The sequence below is a fragment of the Meleagris gallopavo genome, chromosome 8 (assembly GCF_905368555.1).
Source record: "Meleagris gallopavo chromosome 8, MGAL_WU_HG_1.1, whole genome shotgun sequence".
NCBI lineage: Eukaryota > Metazoa > Chordata > Aves > Galliformes > Phasianidae > Meleagris > Meleagris gallopavo.
In genome coordinates, this window is record NC_139411.1 from 7,222,986 (window position 1) to 7,239,635 (window position 16,650).

At 36.1% G+C, this 16,650-nt stretch overlaps 2 protein-coding genes across 15 annotated transcripts in view; one reads left to right on the top strand and one right to left on the bottom strand.

Annotated features, from left to right (window-relative positions):
* PHYHIPL (phytanoyl-CoA 2-hydroxylase interacting protein like) overlaps positions 1–2,278 on the top strand; it is a 51,346-nt gene extending 49,068 nt beyond the window's left edge. For all 4 annotated transcript variants that reach the window (XM_085229994.1, XM_085229991.1, XM_085229993.1 and 1 more), the window contains one exon: positions 927–2,278. In XM_085229994.1, the coding sequence (XP_085086120.1) occupies positions 927–1,461 (535 nt within the window). In that variant the 3' untranslated portion in view covers positions 1,462–2,278. The remainder of the gene's footprint in view (positions 1–926) is intronic.
* Positions 1,979–16,650, bottom strand: part of FAM13C (family with sequence similarity 13 member C) — a 43,697-nt gene continuing 29,025 nt past the window's right edge. For 9 of the 11 annotated variants that reach the window (XM_085229982.1, XM_085229981.1, XM_085229979.1 and 6 more), the window contains 8 exons: positions 16,420–16,630; positions 15,579–15,717; positions 14,107–14,188; positions 12,983–13,194; positions 7,249–7,344; positions 5,854–6,053; positions 4,692–4,793; positions 1,979–3,890 (listed from right to left, as the gene is read on the bottom strand). In XM_085229982.1, coding sequence (XP_085086108.1) covers positions 3,767–3,890; positions 4,692–4,793; positions 5,854–6,053; positions 7,249–7,344; positions 12,983–13,194; positions 14,107–14,188; positions 15,579–15,717; positions 16,420–16,630 — 1,166 coding nt within the window. In that variant the 3' untranslated portion in view covers positions 1,979–3,766. The remainder of the gene's footprint in view (positions 3,891–4,691; positions 4,794–5,853; positions 6,054–7,248; positions 7,345–12,982; positions 13,195–14,106; positions 14,189–15,578; positions 15,718–16,419; positions 16,631–16,650) is intronic. The other 2 variants (XM_085229983.1, XM_085229974.1) reach the window with 1 other exon arrangement.

A 16,650-nucleotide genomic window follows, 5' to 3' on the forward strand; every position in this document is an offset into this window, starting at 1 on the left:
TAACCAAGTGATTGTCACACCATTCCTTCCAATGGCCTCTGTGATTTCATAACTATTAAACAAGACTGAAAAAGCTCAGAGTAGTGCAAGTAGTAGCAATAGCTAACAAGCAACTGTCACTATGCTAAAGCAGCAATCCCTAAGTGTAGGGTTGTTTTGTTTTATTTTTATGTATCATGTTGCTGCTGCTTCCTTGAGCTGGAAGCACAACAAAGCATCTCAGATCCCTGAGATGAGTGACTTATAAATAGTATAACTGGCCACTGGATGTCAGTATCTTGCCACAGAAATGAAACTGCAAGCCTTTTCCTGAGGTTGCAGAGATGATGGTTATTCAAGCTGATTGTTTATTTCCCTTTTGAATTCATTTCAGTTGTAATATACCAGTTGTACCCCACTTCCCTCGCCCACACCCACAAAAAAACCCAACAACCAGCACTGTCTTGTGAAATAAAGCTTGAGACAATAATTATGGAAATGGCTGAGAAAGTCTTTGAAATCTGAGTCAAATATGTTTCTGAGGAAGTCAGAAATAACAACAAATGGAGGCATTTCTATGTTGATTAGGAGTTTTCTTACATTGTTATGAACGAATCAGATAATTAGAGATATCAGTGTTTTGGAGGCTTTTTTGTTTGTGCTGTTCTTTGCACTGACCTAATAGCCACAGCTCTCAGCTGACAGAGAATGCAGACTGGAAAAGAAGGGCTTTTTTCTCTTTGAGGAGGATTTACTCCACCTGAGTGAATCTGGCTTCACTTGATTTCCTTGGTCCTAAGATCATGACACTAACTAGAGTTCTCAGAGTTCTAATGATTTTCCTTTGTGTTCCTTCAGTACTGTGGCAAAACAGAGTGAAGTAAATGAGTCCTAGCTTATCATTCTTGTAATGTTACAAAATAAACAATACCGTCATCCATTTGTAGAGAGCACCATGGGAATGCTATGCAGCCTTCTGTTAAGGATAACAGTGGCAGCCATGGCTCTCCAATCAGTGGGAAGTTGGAAGGCATCTTCTTTAGCTGCAACACTGAGTTTAACACTGGCAAACCACCCCAAGATTCACCTTATGGAAGATACAGGTTTGAGATTGCAGCTGAAAAACTCTTCAACCCAAATACTAACTTGTACTTTGGAGACTTCTACTGCATGTACACAGCTTACCACTACGTCATTCTTGTTATTGCCCCTGTCGGATCACCAGGAGATGAATTCTGTAAGCAGCGCCTTCCTCAGCTAAATATAAAAGATAATAAATTTCTGACCTGTGATGAAGAAGATGGAGTAATGGTTTACCATCATGCCCAGGATGTTATTCTGGAAGTAATTTACACTGATCCTGTGGATCTCTCCCTCGGCACAGTTGCAGAAATTACTGGTCACCAACTAATGAGCTTGTCTACTGCAAATGCAAAGAAAGATCCCAGCTGCAAGACCTGCAATATCAGTGTTGGACGTTAAAACTTCCCTTGTTCCTTAGGAGCCTTCAAACCTCTGTTGTCCATTTCCATAGTCAGCTGGTTTTGTCAGAAGCATGCACATGCCGCTGTCACCAAGAGCAAACATGAGTCTCCAAACTCTCCAACTAGCCTTTTTAGTATTTCTTCTCCCTCTCTTTCCCTTCTGTTGTTCCTCCAATGCTTTAACTGATTAGAAGTCCTGGATTATTTTTTCTCTGGCAACCATTTATACTTAGATGCTGCAAAAATTGTTTTCTGTTTCTTGCCAAACATAACAAAATCCTATATAAACTGCTTTAGCAAAATAAAAATAACGGCTTATAAATGGTGTTTAAATATGCATTCATTTTAACTACTGAACAAATACTGGGATAACTCCAAACAGCATGAGAGGTTGTAATTGCAGCATGATTTCAAAGCCTAGAAATGTCAGCACTTCCAACGTGTTGTTTGACAGTGTTATTTATGTTATTTATATTAGCTAACTGAAAACAGAAACTGTGTCTTGACATAATAAATATAATAGAAAAATATTTTATTTGTACTGTTGTATAAAATATTATACAATCATATAGAATATATAGATTACGTTTTAATATCAATTGTATACATATGTCATGAAATCATTTTCCCTTATCAAAGATGTAGTTTGTAAACTTCAAATAGTTCTGTATCTGTTCCTGTTGCTCTAGATGACTTTAATTAAAACAGATTTATGAAGGAGACCATTCTGATTCATAAAATTTGAGTTACAAATTATTAAATTGGTACACTGAGACAACAAACGTCTGAGAAATAAAAATGTCCTTTTATAGTCATCATGCTTTTTCCTCCACGCTACTTGAAAATGTGTACGTCTTCAAAAACATTCCCCATCACCACATACAATATAAATACGAACGTGGTTGGCACATAATAGGCTTTATAAAATGAAAAATTTCTTACCAAGATAGGTATAAAACATGTTCCTTATACTATGTGGCCAATACAAAATTAACAATTAAACCAAAACACAAAACACGTTTCAACTTACACACATCCCTTTTTTTCTTCTCTCATTCTTCCTTTCTTTATGCCTGGGCTAAGTATTTCCCAGAATCCCTGCTTTTCATTTCTAGTACAAAAATGCTGATAACCCTTCTGTTAATAATTCACACTAATGAGTTATCACAAATAGAGGGAAAATTTCCTTAATATTACAAAGTCTGGTGCTCTGAAAGTTAAGAAAGATGTATCATTTGAATGGAAAAATATCTTCTTTATAATCTTTTATATAGTAAACAAGAAGTCTAGTGTTCCTCATCAGATAACTGTGACACTCAATTATATACCAGGTACTTTACTTTATCTATTCAAAATATCTTAGCATAATGCAATACTCTAGTCTTTATATATATGTGGCAATTTATATAACAGAGGAAATAAATAACTTGACATTGTACAAAGTGCATGCTTCTAAACAAGCTTTGGTAATCAGAAAAGCAAACATTATAGCATCAGGCAAAATAAAGTGCAGAAATTCAGTATGGAAATAAAAATTAGCATATAGTTGGTCTATTTCCCCGATTTTATGTACCATAAGCCAGGTGCTTTGAACCATGATGAAAAGGACAGCATCCAGTACGTTTCCTAAATCTCTTCCTGGTAAACTCCACCTGTTTTGTTTTGCCAAGTACTTTCTCTTATTTTTGAAATACAGTAATTCCATTTGGCAGTCATGCCTCTTTCCTCTAAATCCTGTCAATTTTTTTCCCTTGAATGTACTGGAATCAAGTGGCAACTCTGTCTTGAAAGACAGAATTTGTTGTTTTAAACTTACTTACTTGTGTTCCTTTTAATCTAGTGAACCAATCAACACGTTGAGAACCAAAAGTTATAGTTTTATTTGTACTGCATGTTAACTCTGTTTAAAAAAAAATAAAAGCGTGTGGTACATTAGTGTATTCTAAGATGTACTAATAACCTGGAGGCATTTCCTCACACTTTTTCAACCTAGGAACAAGTCAAACAGAGAGTCAACAATACTTCAGTGTCCTTTTAATTTCTAACATTCTCACAGTGCACTTCAAAGCTTTAAAGGGAAAATATATATATATATTCTATATATAGTTCACTCACCCGTTCTTAATATTCTCACATATTGCTGTCCACCCTCATCCCCGCTTTTAGAATTAGTAAAGTGCATCAAATATCTCAGCGTGTCAAATAATTGTGCAGCTGACCAAGACCTCTAAAACTACCACTTTGTTTTTTCGTTATTGTTTGTTTGATTTGCTAGAGAATTATACCACTGCATTGTACTGATTTCAAATTGTTTTGGAAACATCATGCTTACTGATGAGAACTTCTATGAGCCTGATTTTGGCTTTTGTGTGCTTGTATTCTGAGTATTCTTCTGCCATTGGTACACGATCTTCCTTTAGAGGACTCCTATAAAAAGCAAGCAGAAGTACAATCACTTTTATGGATTAAAGGAGAAACAGTCTTTAAAATTAATTTTGCAATAACTAAAGAGGTTGGAGTCACAAATATATGTATTTTTTCCTAACAGTAGGCAACTAAAGATAACGTGACAAGAACGAAAAAAAATCTAATAGAAATGAAAGGAATTGGATTTTAAATATTAACAAACTTTTCATATACAGCAGGAAGTTTTCTTTATCGTCAGCTATGCAAGTGTAATTACTTAATTCTGAAATATGCAGAAAAGTTATTAGGCAGTACTTTGAAAAATGTTACCAGCACATATACCCTGCAGTTTTCAGCAAACAAGTGTGTTAAACGATAGGAGGAATATAAATACAGAGTGAAAAGTATCTAATATTTCTGCATGAAGGAAATTGTGGTTTCAGTTTTTATATCTGCCCTTTTAGATATTGTCAAACTGCTCCGTTTAGTCCCTGTGGATTGACAACTTCAGAAAGAGCATTAGCAAGACTCTTTGTGCCTCAGGAAAGATCCTGCGGTGAAACAAACACTGGACAGTTACAAGCATGTTCTGGGAAGATCCCAGATGTAGAAGGTAATCAGGGATGCCCACATCCCAGAGGAGCTTAGCAAGGGTCTGGTCGTCTTCACAGAGACCAGGAACCTCCATGTTATCTTCGTGTCCCAGGCTGCAGCTCCTTTGATCTTCCCACATAAGAATACCTGCTCTCATAGAAACAAATGCATCTACATGGGTATCCAAAGAGGAAAAGGGGAAGGGCGTTTGTCAAGTTGGTCATTTACCTTCCTGTCTGCTTATAGAATTGTTCTTCAAACTCTCTTAAAGCTTTGCGAAGCCTTTTCTTGTCTGCTCTTGTTTCTCGGAGATGTTCAAGCAGAACAGGCCTGTAAAACAGAGACAAGACCATGAAACCCCCAAGTGCCTTGACTGACTGCAAAAACCGTGGTTTGGAGTAATAGACAGGCCCGGCTGTGGGCCATGGCAGGTGTTCATCTCAGTGCCTCAAGGCATGACAGCATATCCCACCAGGTATGGATATGCAGTAGTACAAGCATATGTGATTAAACAGTTACGTTCCTCTTTACTAGTGCTAGGTCTCGCTCTTCTAAAAAAGGTAGAGACTGTGGACAACATGGTAAGAAAAACTTTCAGGATTAAAACTTGTTACTGATCTCAGTCCTGCATGGACAGGGCTTGGTGGTTCACTGCAAAATAAAGTCACACAGCCAAGCCCTGCACTGAAAAGCAGCTGTTATTAAATATTACTGTGATTCAGAGGAACTGCTAATGGTAATCAGATTCAACTTTTTTTTTTTTTTCTTAATTTTTTGAAGGACATGTTTTAGTAGGTATTATTTGGACAGTAAGTTTTTTTTTTTTTTAAGCAGAGTAATAATTTTCTTAGTTATGCTATATCCCTACTATTTTTTCTTTTTTTTGTAAGAACACAACATGAAGAAATATATCACAGCATTTGAACACAGAGCTGAATGCATAGTTGTGTTACATAGGAAAAGACTGTTTTTTTTACTCTCCATTTTGGTAGTGCCTAGTAAGTTTCATTTTTGCATCTCAGATACATCAGTGAAAACACAAGAAAAATATCCCACGAGCTATGATTGATAACACCCCTTGTGTATCTAGAGACCTGCTGTCTCATGCAACCTGGAATTTTTAAATGCAAATCTTGTGATGTTTATGTTTTGTTTTTAATGGAGAGCAGGAGTGCACTGTTAACATTTCAGGGCATCCAGACACTAGTAAATACACTTCTGCAAGGAATAAAATTATTTTACACACATTGAATGGCCTTCTCAAGGCCACGTAACACATATTTCTTTCTCCTATCTAGTAGGTACGGATCATGCATTTACAAATTGTGCTTCATTTATAAAGCCTATACAAAGCATTTTAAAATGTCTATGACAAAAAGACAGAACTCACATGGTTGCCTCATGTAAATTGGACATAGATAAGGCTGTTTGTCTTAAAGTTTTCTTTTCATTTGGAGGTGAGACATATGCAGGCTCACTCTCCTCCTGAGAGTAACACAGGTGCTCATCGACAGGGAGGCAAGATATTGGACCAGACGATAACTCACGACTGCTTTGAGAATGGTCTTCATCTGAGTCTTCTTCTTCCTGCTTGTAAAATATAAAGCATGATCAAATTAGTCATTTACAGAACAATGTAACTATTATTAAGATGACAACACAAAGAATTAGGCTGTAATTTCCCAGATGCATCGACTAAAAGATTGCAGATGTTGCAAATGTTACCCAGGTCTACTTGAAACTGTTCATGAGCACTTTCACGGGGCTTGTTGGGCTACTGGGTACTGTTCATAACTCAACAGGACAGAATCCAGACCTGTTTCTGAGTAGCTCCAAATATCAAATTTCTCAAAAGCATCAAGTTTACTCAAAAGCATTTGCAAGTTGAGAAGATTTAGAGAACATTCTGCATTTATGCAAGCGCTGCTGGAACTTGTACTGCTCTTATTTACTATTTAATGCATTTATTATACCTGGAAATTATGACTGTAATATGCACTGCAGATAGGTAGAAATTTTACATATGTTTTATAGCTACAAATGTGAACTACCAAAACAGAGCAATGTTGCTGTCTTCCCCACATTCCTTCATCCTTAAAAGAAAAGCTGGGCTTTTAAACTAAGTGCTTAAACATGAAATTCTGTGGAACAAAACTAGACACAACTAACACAAGAGATCTTTCAGTTAATTTTGAAATTAAATATCTGTGAGCACATGTATAAAGATTTGAACTGGGATTTTTAAAGAAATCTGAAGCTCTATTAACATCTATCAAGATAATAGTTTGTAATTTTTTTAATTGACCCAGCCAACTCCAGAATAGCCAGACTCCACTATCTCTCCTCATAGAGAGATCAGTTGTCGCATGACTTCTATGCATTATTAAATTAGAACAAATGATATTTATGTGCCATATGTTTAATACAAGCCTTTGCAATAAATAGAGCAGATAGCTACGTCAGGATAGCGCTTCATTTTAATTTTATATAGCTTACATCAACTGTAGTAGGAAACTCATGACAGCCTTTGATCTCTTGCCCAGTGGTTGAAACCACTAAGGAAACTGCCTAAGGAACCATTACCTTGTATTATTGACCTCTGTTACGGTTGGAAGTTGAATTTTACAGTTTATTTCATCTAACTGAAATACTAACACCCTGTTTTAACTAATGAGCAGATTATTCAAATAGCATTAGTTTTACTGTTGCCAAGTTGACGTACAGGCACAATCAAACACATTTAGTATGTTATCTTGACAACAGCTATGAATTCTTTCCAACTTACAATTGTTGTGATCAATGATGGAGTTGCAAGAAGTTTCTTGATAATTCTGTATCTGTCATAAAGAGGTTTCATAAGATTCTTTTCTTGTTTAGTTATCTAAGGAAAAATCATAATAAAATATAATCATCCAAAATTAAAAATGAAAAATAAATACATTTTTCATTTGCTCCTGTAAAGCTGAGAAAAGTATTAGAAAAGTATGAGCTGATGTTTATTTTGTTTCCGAGGGTATTTCACAGGAACTGTACTGCAAGGCATGAAAACAATTTATAAAAGGAACCTTGGCATAAATTTGCATGCTAGGCTGGGCTTCTGATTGTTCTCTTGTAATCCCAGCTCAGCATACTCAACTTTTGATAATGATATGAAATAGTACTTGTTAAATGGCATGGCATGTCATTGGTTGCTATGTCACACATCTGAAGCAGTGATTCTTGATGCTTCAACAGTTCATGTACAAGCATTATGAAAAATCTTTTTTCTGCAATCACACAGCTCTTTGAAAGCAGAGAAGCATCTATTCTGTTGGCTAATTCATTGGAATATTTCTGCTTGCACACTCACTCATGTATATCCTCCATCTTAGTCATCAAAATCTGCAACTTCCATTTATGAGGAAAAAGACAGGGCCATGGGAAATTTGCCTTTTTACTTGATTTTTTTAAAAAATATAAAACAAATTCATAAAGCACTAAAATTTATATATGAAGATTAGTTTGAAATGTTGATAGCAGAAAATTAATCTAAATATGTTTAATTAATGAGTCCAAAAATACTTGGTAGAGAACTTATATAATCTTCAATTTACTCATCTTCCTATGGTATACTTACAGGCCATCCGTGATTACTCTCAAATATAGCAGACATTTTTGAAGATTAATGTTTTCCAAAGCCTTTATTATTATTATTATTGTCATATTCTAGTTTTAAAAAGTTATTTCTAAGATTGTGAACCAGGATTTCATGACAAGGATACAGGTAGGTATTTATTCAATCATCTGTTCTCCCCAAATAAACAGCCATGAATTCTGTTTCTGTCCACACTGACGCTGAATAGGACTTGGCAATGATTTAGCAAGAACAGAATGCAACTTTATATGACTTAAGTCTTACATAGATCACAAATGTGTATTTCCCCACTCAAGGTCTAATGCAGACGAAATCTAGGAAGAGAATGAGTAAAACTTTTTAGGTGAGAAATACAGTGTGCAAGAGCACACTGCTGGCTCATACGCGGCTTCTTGTCCACCAGAACTCCCAAGTCCTTCTCCACAGGACTGTTCTCAATGAGTTTTTCTCTCAGTCTGTACACGTTATTTAGGATTGTTCTGACCCAAGTGCAACACCTTGACATCAGTTACCCTTCCTTTGTCACTGATGTCATAACTCCATCACAGAAGGCCACCAGATTGGTCACGCACAATCTGCCCTTGGTGAAGCCATGCTGGCTGTCTTGGATCACCTTCTTGTCACACATGTGCTGTAACATCTCTTCCAGGAGGATCTCCTCCATGATCTTCTCAGGCATGAACATGAGGCTTATCATCCTATAGTTTCCCCATGTCTTCCTTTCTACCTTTTTAAAAATGGGAGTTATATTTCCCTTTTTCCCATCACCAAGGACATCACCAGGGACATCACCTGACAGCCATGACTGCCATTGGCTGGCAAGAGATGACAAACAGGAAGTTTCAGCTATGCAAACACAACACATTAACAGAGTAGAATGACAGACTGACAATGAAATCTCTAAATGTCTAACCATTGTGATACAGTGATTAAAACACCCCAAAAGCTGAACATATTGGAAAACAGTGCTATTTTTAAAATGAAAGGGAACAATAAGCAGCAGGAATTTGCAGCTGGATAGTGTGCATCTGTAGAACTGCTATGGAAAAGCTGCAGAAAATGCAGTGCTTTACTAACAATGGGAGCAGACCTGGGTTGCTTCCCCGGTCACACTCATTGTTCTGCTGCACTGAACACCACTTCTCCTGCAAGTGCTGAATTCTTTCTGCAGTGATGTTTCACAAGTGAAGTGTTTTATTTTTGCTCAAAAATCACAATATAAATCAGTGGTAGCAGAAAGAGAAATGTTGATTTCTCAACAATGTGATTTATCAGTGTTGGTGATGATGTACCGCTATGCTTGTGTTTTGTACAGAGAGCACACTATTTAACTGCTATTTTTTTTCCTTCCCCCCCTCTTCCCAAGAAAATCTGCTCCTAACATGTCCATATTTTCATCTGGGTTGGAACAGCAAGAAGAGGAGCATGTGAAGCTAATGTAATTTTCCACAGAGTCTGCCAGATCATGACAGATCTCTAGAATTAGAGTTAACTGCTGGAAGGTTTGGAGCAGAGCTCCTCCACTGCAATGAAGTAATGCAAAGAATGATGGAACTGGGGTGGGGGGATACATTTCTGCGAGAGATCGGTGACCAGGTTTTTTATTGAAAAATTGGAGAAATAATAATTAGCCATTTCTTTTCAAAAATATATCAAATCCTGAAGAAGTAATGTTCTTTCCTTGCTATTAACTTTGCAGGAGCATAAACTTTTTTGATTGTTGTCCAAATGCAAAAACAGAGCAAAACCTCTTGTTCTTAAAGGTCTGCATGAGTTAATCACTCTGAAATTATTTGTCACTCATGTTAAAAGAAGAGCTGCTAAACTAGAATTTAGGAGTATTATAAAACAGCTAACTGTATTGTTTATTGCTATTTCTGCAATTAATACAAGATTCATTCTTTCAAAAACTATTAAGCCTGAAGCAGCTGAACGCTTAACAGGAAACAGAGAATAATCATTAATATTGATTTTACACATGAGAAACAATCTCAAGAGGGCTTAGCATTTGGGTTTATTTCATTAGCTCGTTTCATTAGCAATCTCAAGACAGGTTTGTATTCAGCTGGGCTTAAAATGGCTGATAATTTCAAAATGAGAAAAGACAAACTCCAGAATCGTCTTGAACATCTTCTGATTATGGGCTGTGCATAGCAGCATGAAATTCAGTGCTAACTACATAAAAATACTGCTTCATAGCTAATGAAAAGATAAACAGAAATAGGCCTATAATTCATTCAGGTTTTGTAGCTTGTCCTCTTTAGACACACAGGATGGTTTAGGATTCTAAACGACTGTGCCTCCCACCTTCCTCTCATCTTATCTGCTATTTTATTAGGGTGGTTGTTGTATATTTGATGAACAAAATAGCCCTCCAAATGACTTGATAACTTTGGGCTAAAAATTAAAAAATCTGTGATCTACGAATCCTATTATCAACAGTCAGTAAAATGTTTACCAAACCAAATTTCACAAGTCACATTCAACTTTGCATCTTTTTTAAGGACACTCATTCTCTCATTTCTGTTTTGGGGGACAACAAGGCAACCTTGTATGGAAACACTATCATTGCCCCAAGCAGTTAAATCTTCAAAACAAAACAAAAAAAAAACAACCTAAAAACATTTAAACATTTAGCTACTCTTTAGCTTGCTATTAGTCCAGCTCACATTCTGGTAGAGAATCTAAATTCTATACACAAAATAAAATATTGCACACCAAATTAACAACAGTAACACAAAAGTTGCTTGTAGATTAAGTGAAGATCTTGATCTTTTTTCTAACCAGCAGACATCCTTAATTCATTTTTACTTACGTTCCTGTAAACCTTTCTACCTCAAAAGACCAGAATCACTCATAACTGAAGATCAATAATTTTAATGTTAAGCATAAGGACCTAATGATTCAAAATTATTTTGAAATAGCTCAATTTGACTTCCTATTATTCCTCTTCAAACCTCTGTTCCATAGCAGCTTTGTATAAATATTTTCAATCATCTTTACTAAAAAAGGATAGATCTTTCAGAAGAAAAGTAGTTGAGATGTACAAATGAGTGCTTAAAAAAAAAAGGGGGGGGGAAATATTAATTTGTGCAGACATTAAATTTAGATTACAGCTCTGCCATTGCACAGAATTAATCAAAAATGGAATGGGACCTGCAGCCAGCTTACTCTTGTACTCATAAGAGTTCTTCTAGATAGGATTTCCTCACTAACATCTGTTTTGGTAGCAGCAGATCTCTGCAGAGCAACATTTTTTTTAACAACTATAACTATTATCATGTAGTTTGTACTGTTGTGACTTAAGAGTACAAACAGGACTGCATGCTTTTGTTGTTCTCTTGTGTTTTCTTACAAAGGAGATATGCTTGTGAAACCATTTTCCTTACATGTTTTCAAAAAGTAACCTATAAAAAGAAGGAATTAAAAAGTCAACCATCTATGCAGAGCTCAAAATCTCAGCTACAGAAGTATGACATAGTTTTGCACAGTTCTAATTTTAATACAGTAACCAGTTGTTAAGAACCAAGAAAAGAAAAGAAATCAAAAATTACCTCTGCTGGGTACTTCATGCTATTGAAATCCATCCTAAATCATTTCCTAGTGTTACAATATTCTAGCACAGTTTAGTGTTTTGTTCTTTCTCGCTTCTCTTAGGCTCTCTCCCTCTCCCCATTCTCCCTCTTTTTCCTTCAGCAGCCAGAATCCAGATGTTTCTGACTGCACTGAGATTTCAGGTATCTTTGTGAACAGAATTTGTCATCTTTCTTGGTTATACAGCACCAAGCATAGCAACATCATTTGACAGCAGAAATAGGAAAATGAAATAAAGCAACACAAAATAAAAATAAAATATGCTCTTTTGTGGACAGTATGTTCTGTGGAACTGCTTTATAGAGATCCTAAAATGTGCCAGTAGCATGGATGTACAGAATTTTAAAATAGGTATTCATTTGAAAAAATAATTACGTCCCCAACTACGCAAGTGCATTTCATGGGATATTAAATCTTCTCTTAGATTGAAAAGAGTAATTGAGAATGTAGAAGAGCAGAGGCAATACGAACACAAGTAAGTGTATCAACATCAGAGGGCAAAGCAGCCTGGATGGTTTTCCTGCCCACATGACATTAATGCAGAGCTATCAACTAGACAGATATTTTTAGCATTACTCAGGTGAAAGGGGATCTTTACTGTCAAAATAACTGCACATGTTCCTAATTTCTCTGCTTCAGAAACATCTGGGAGAGATCCACCAAGGAGACTTGCAGATTTATTGTCTACTAAGGGGGGACCTTGTGGGTCCTGGGCAGGAACCAAAGCTGAATTCACCCTGTCTGCTATTAATGGCCTTTGTACATTTGAATTCTGCAGTGGAAGACTGATCAAAACACACTTTTTTACACCAGTGAGGACTGACTTAGTCACTGTTTCAGCCAGTGGCCCAGGAGCCAGAAAAGCCTCCTAGTCAGTCCACAGGGAGCTCTTTGAGAGACTGAGACTGTGTCAGTGGTTTAGTGGGGGAGAAGTCTTGGTCCCTCATTACAGCAAAGTTTCTGTGGACTCAAGATAGGATTACATTTGCTTTCAGCATTTTTGATACAATGTGCATGCTCTTCACATGCACACAACCTCAAGTAGGCAAGTCTGGCTTATAATTTTTTCATCCATCTGAGCAAAAAGTGTTTGGCACTACTTGAAAAAAACTTCTTCACCTCATTGTCTGTGCAACTCTTCACAGAAAAATCACTTCAGAAAACTGCACTAGTGCAGTTAGAGAGAAAATGCCCTGCAGTGCCTGAGGGCACAGGATGCTTAGTCATCCAGCAACTAATATCTGTTTAAGATGATGAAGTACTGTAAGAGACAACCAGATTTGTTAAATACCTTAATAGTCTCAGGAATGTTGAAGTGTTGTCTTTTCTCCTTTAATTGTCTCAATACACTGTCCACGGTTTCTTCTGCTGAAGGAGCTGGTTCCATGCTTGTGGCCTCCTGTGTCCTAGTCTCTATGGGGGTCCCAGAACTTTCACTACTACCCTTTCTTTGGAGTGCTCTGGAGGTACAGTTTTGCTCTTCTGACATTCTGAGTTTCAGCTCTGAAAGGTAAATTATTTGCTTGTAAATAGGTGAGAAATATTTGCAAACAAATTTCTTGTGATACTGTAAGAAAAAAGCATCCAGACTTCCCACGTGCAGTTATTATAGTGCAGCAGATTAGGACTTCTGGTGCAAGACTTTGTGCAGGGTCTAGTATCTAATGGAGAACTTTCCAGAAGAAATGTACTGGAAGTTGAGTTTTTAATTCTTTACCACAATAACACCTTCTCTATTCAAATGAGGTATAAAACATAACAGTAGGATTTAATTAGTAGTGTTAGTCCGTTTATAATGAAAAAGAACTTTTAGATAATTTATGAATAGCCTTAAGAAAATAAAAATCAATCAATCCTGGTTACATTCTCCCTGAAGGCAAGCATGTGATATACCCACAGACGTTCACAGAGCTGTGTATGGACAGTCAGGGCAAAATGTGACCCCCAAGACCAAATGAAATATCAGGGAAATATCTCTTTCTACAGTCAAATAAATAGAAGCTTTAGAGATGCATAACCTCAGTCAATACTATTGCTAAGAAACTTTTAGCTTTGTAGTTTATTATTTTACATTAATTCTACTTATATTAGACCAGCAAACAGACACTCAAATATACTTCAAATAACATTGCCTTTTACGTGAAGGTTGGTATTTATGGAGGACGGATGATGTCTTTCACCCCTCCCCTTGCTGCCTTGTTACGAGTATCAAATTGACTTTGATCCTTGCTGTCAGGAATCAAGGCAAGTCATGTCACCTAATATCTTTGTTGTCATTAGGAGACTTATTGCCATGCACTAGAGAAAAACATGCAGAGCACCAGGAATGGAGAACTACTTGTAAAATATTCCAGGTACACTCGTGCTGCTTCCAAATGCTTCAGCACTAAATTGAAATGACACGCTATTACGTACCTTTAAGCTGCTTACGACCTTTGGCCAAATCGTTCATCCATTTTAGGACTTCAGGATTGGAAGTCTTGTCACCATGTGAAGGCTGAATATAAAGCACGAAGGAAGGAGGAAAAAAAAGGAGGAATTGAGAATTAAACAGTCAAACAGAAAAAAATAAAAAAGGCCTGAACAGATAGAAACACTCATACAATGCTACAGATGTCCACATTTCCAGATGTGCATATTTCCAGATATAGAGTCACACAGACCATTTGGCTTGATCTCAGTACAAGCTGATTGTGGTTTATCTCTCCTCACACTGGCACAGTGCTACATGGATCTGAGTATTTTGCTTCTGATCCTAAAAAAATTAAAATCCTTGACTAACTGGATAAGTAATTTCAGTTTCTTCAGAGGACTGATAAAATGCCTGATGTTTGTCATTTTCCTAAAGAGAAACCTGTTGCAGGTTATAGGATGTCAACTGAAGCACTCTACCTTTGGAGGGATAAGCCTTACCTCCTTTACAACAATAATTCTTTTGGGAAACAGCACTTTAAATGTTTCAGCTGAACTGTTTAACTAATTAGATGAAAAAAAAACCCTATGCAACAGAGTTACAACAGTTCTTCCTTCACACTGAGAAATTGCGAATTAAATTAATAATTAAAAATAATTTACACTGGAACACTGAAATTCAGGTATTTTATATTATAAAACTTTTTTGCAAAATATAACCTTTGAAATAATTTCTTTCCTGTCACAGCATGATGACTACTAATGAAATTTTATTCACGAAGTACCTAATGACCATAGGATAGGACAATTCAGTGACATACGTCTAGGTTTGCAGTCACTGATGAGATCACAAAGTAGTATTACAATTTGCTCAATTTTTAATTTTAGCACAGTCATAACATATCACAAATTTCACTGTTTCATCCTTAGCATTGTGATGCTTTGTGTTTATACTACTTTATTCACATTAAACAAACTAGCTTGATAATGAGCAATGATCTTGCATACACTGCATAGTTTCCAGCGTCTCCCCATCAGCAACATATCACAATTAATATTTCTCTTATTTCTTCCATCAGCTTCTATGGAGCTCTCTCCATGTTTTGGAAGTTTAAAGGAATCTTTGTAAAAGAAGGCAGAATGATAATTTCCAAGCAAATGATTTAACCATGAAGTAAATAATTGGCTTTTCATCTTCTGAATCAACTTCAATTCGTAAGCCTATCAGTTATGTTTAAGTGACTCACACTTCTCACTCATGTAGAAGATGCCTGTTTTGTAATAAAAGTAATACAAAGAAATCACAAATTAGTCTCAGAACTTCTGAATACACTGAAAGATGATAAAATATATTACTTCACTGATAATTTTCCAAAAATATCCTTTATCTTATTGTTGTGCATATTTCCAAACACGCTGGGATTCCTCCCTGCCTTTTGCAGTATTTCCCTTTATCTACTCAGTGATTTTCTTACCAGGTATTTTTTTTCTTGCTCAAACTTTTCTTCATACTTCCTAATTTTTCTCTTGAGACTCTGAAGATGCTTGGTAAGTTGTGCTATTGATTGGGGTTCTTTGCACTCTTCACAGTTACATCTAGAAGAACTTCTTGGTCTGCAAAAGCCAAAAGCATAGTAGCTCTATAAAAATGGCTAAAATGATCTGTGTCTTTTTTCAGATGCATGTAACACTTTCTTAACAAATCAGAATTTACACATAGGTTCTTTCACAGGTTAGAGAGAGTTTAGTTTTATAAAGCTAGCATGAAATAATTGTTTTTCCTTGAGGGTACTCACACAATATGCTAATATGTTTTATATACTTCTTTTTCCAATTAATTTTTGAATTTCTGAATATTTTTCAAAAAATAGTTTCTAATTTTTTATAATTACAAGTCAACAGAATTGAGTATTATTTATATGCAGTTGATCTTGTTTCTGACTGAAACTCATGTCTTGATTTCTGGAGGTCGCATATTGCTCATATATTCTATGACACTCATATCTAGTAAATTTTTGTACTTCAATAACCCTCTCTACTTTATGTTCACTTAACAGAATAGCTACTTAACTAAATTTTAAATCTGTCACTGCGTAACTGTATTTAAGAAAGACTTAAAACAACATTACACTAAGTTATTAGCAAAAAATGCTAGGTCCCATTTCTGATATTTCAAATTAGCCATGCCGAAATACACTACAACATGAAATTTTCTTATTTATACCACAGGACTAACCGAGAGACCAAAAGAGTCAAAGATCATGCAGTGTTCAAAATGAATTTAAAATACAGATACATTTAAATATACTTTCTTACATCATGAAAGGTTGAGCACTTGGTGGAGAAGGGGCAGATTCTGGGTCTAAATTAAATCTCTGGCTTTGGCTAAAGATAGAGCAGCGTGGTGACAAAAGAGGATTGTCTCCATCAGTAATGTGATACAGCAGTCGACTGGTTCCTAGGGAACGATGTTCTTGTGGGCTGCTGTCCATGTCATTCTGCCAGTCTCTGTGGGCTGGTAAAGGCTCTAGAAAGAAAACACAAAAC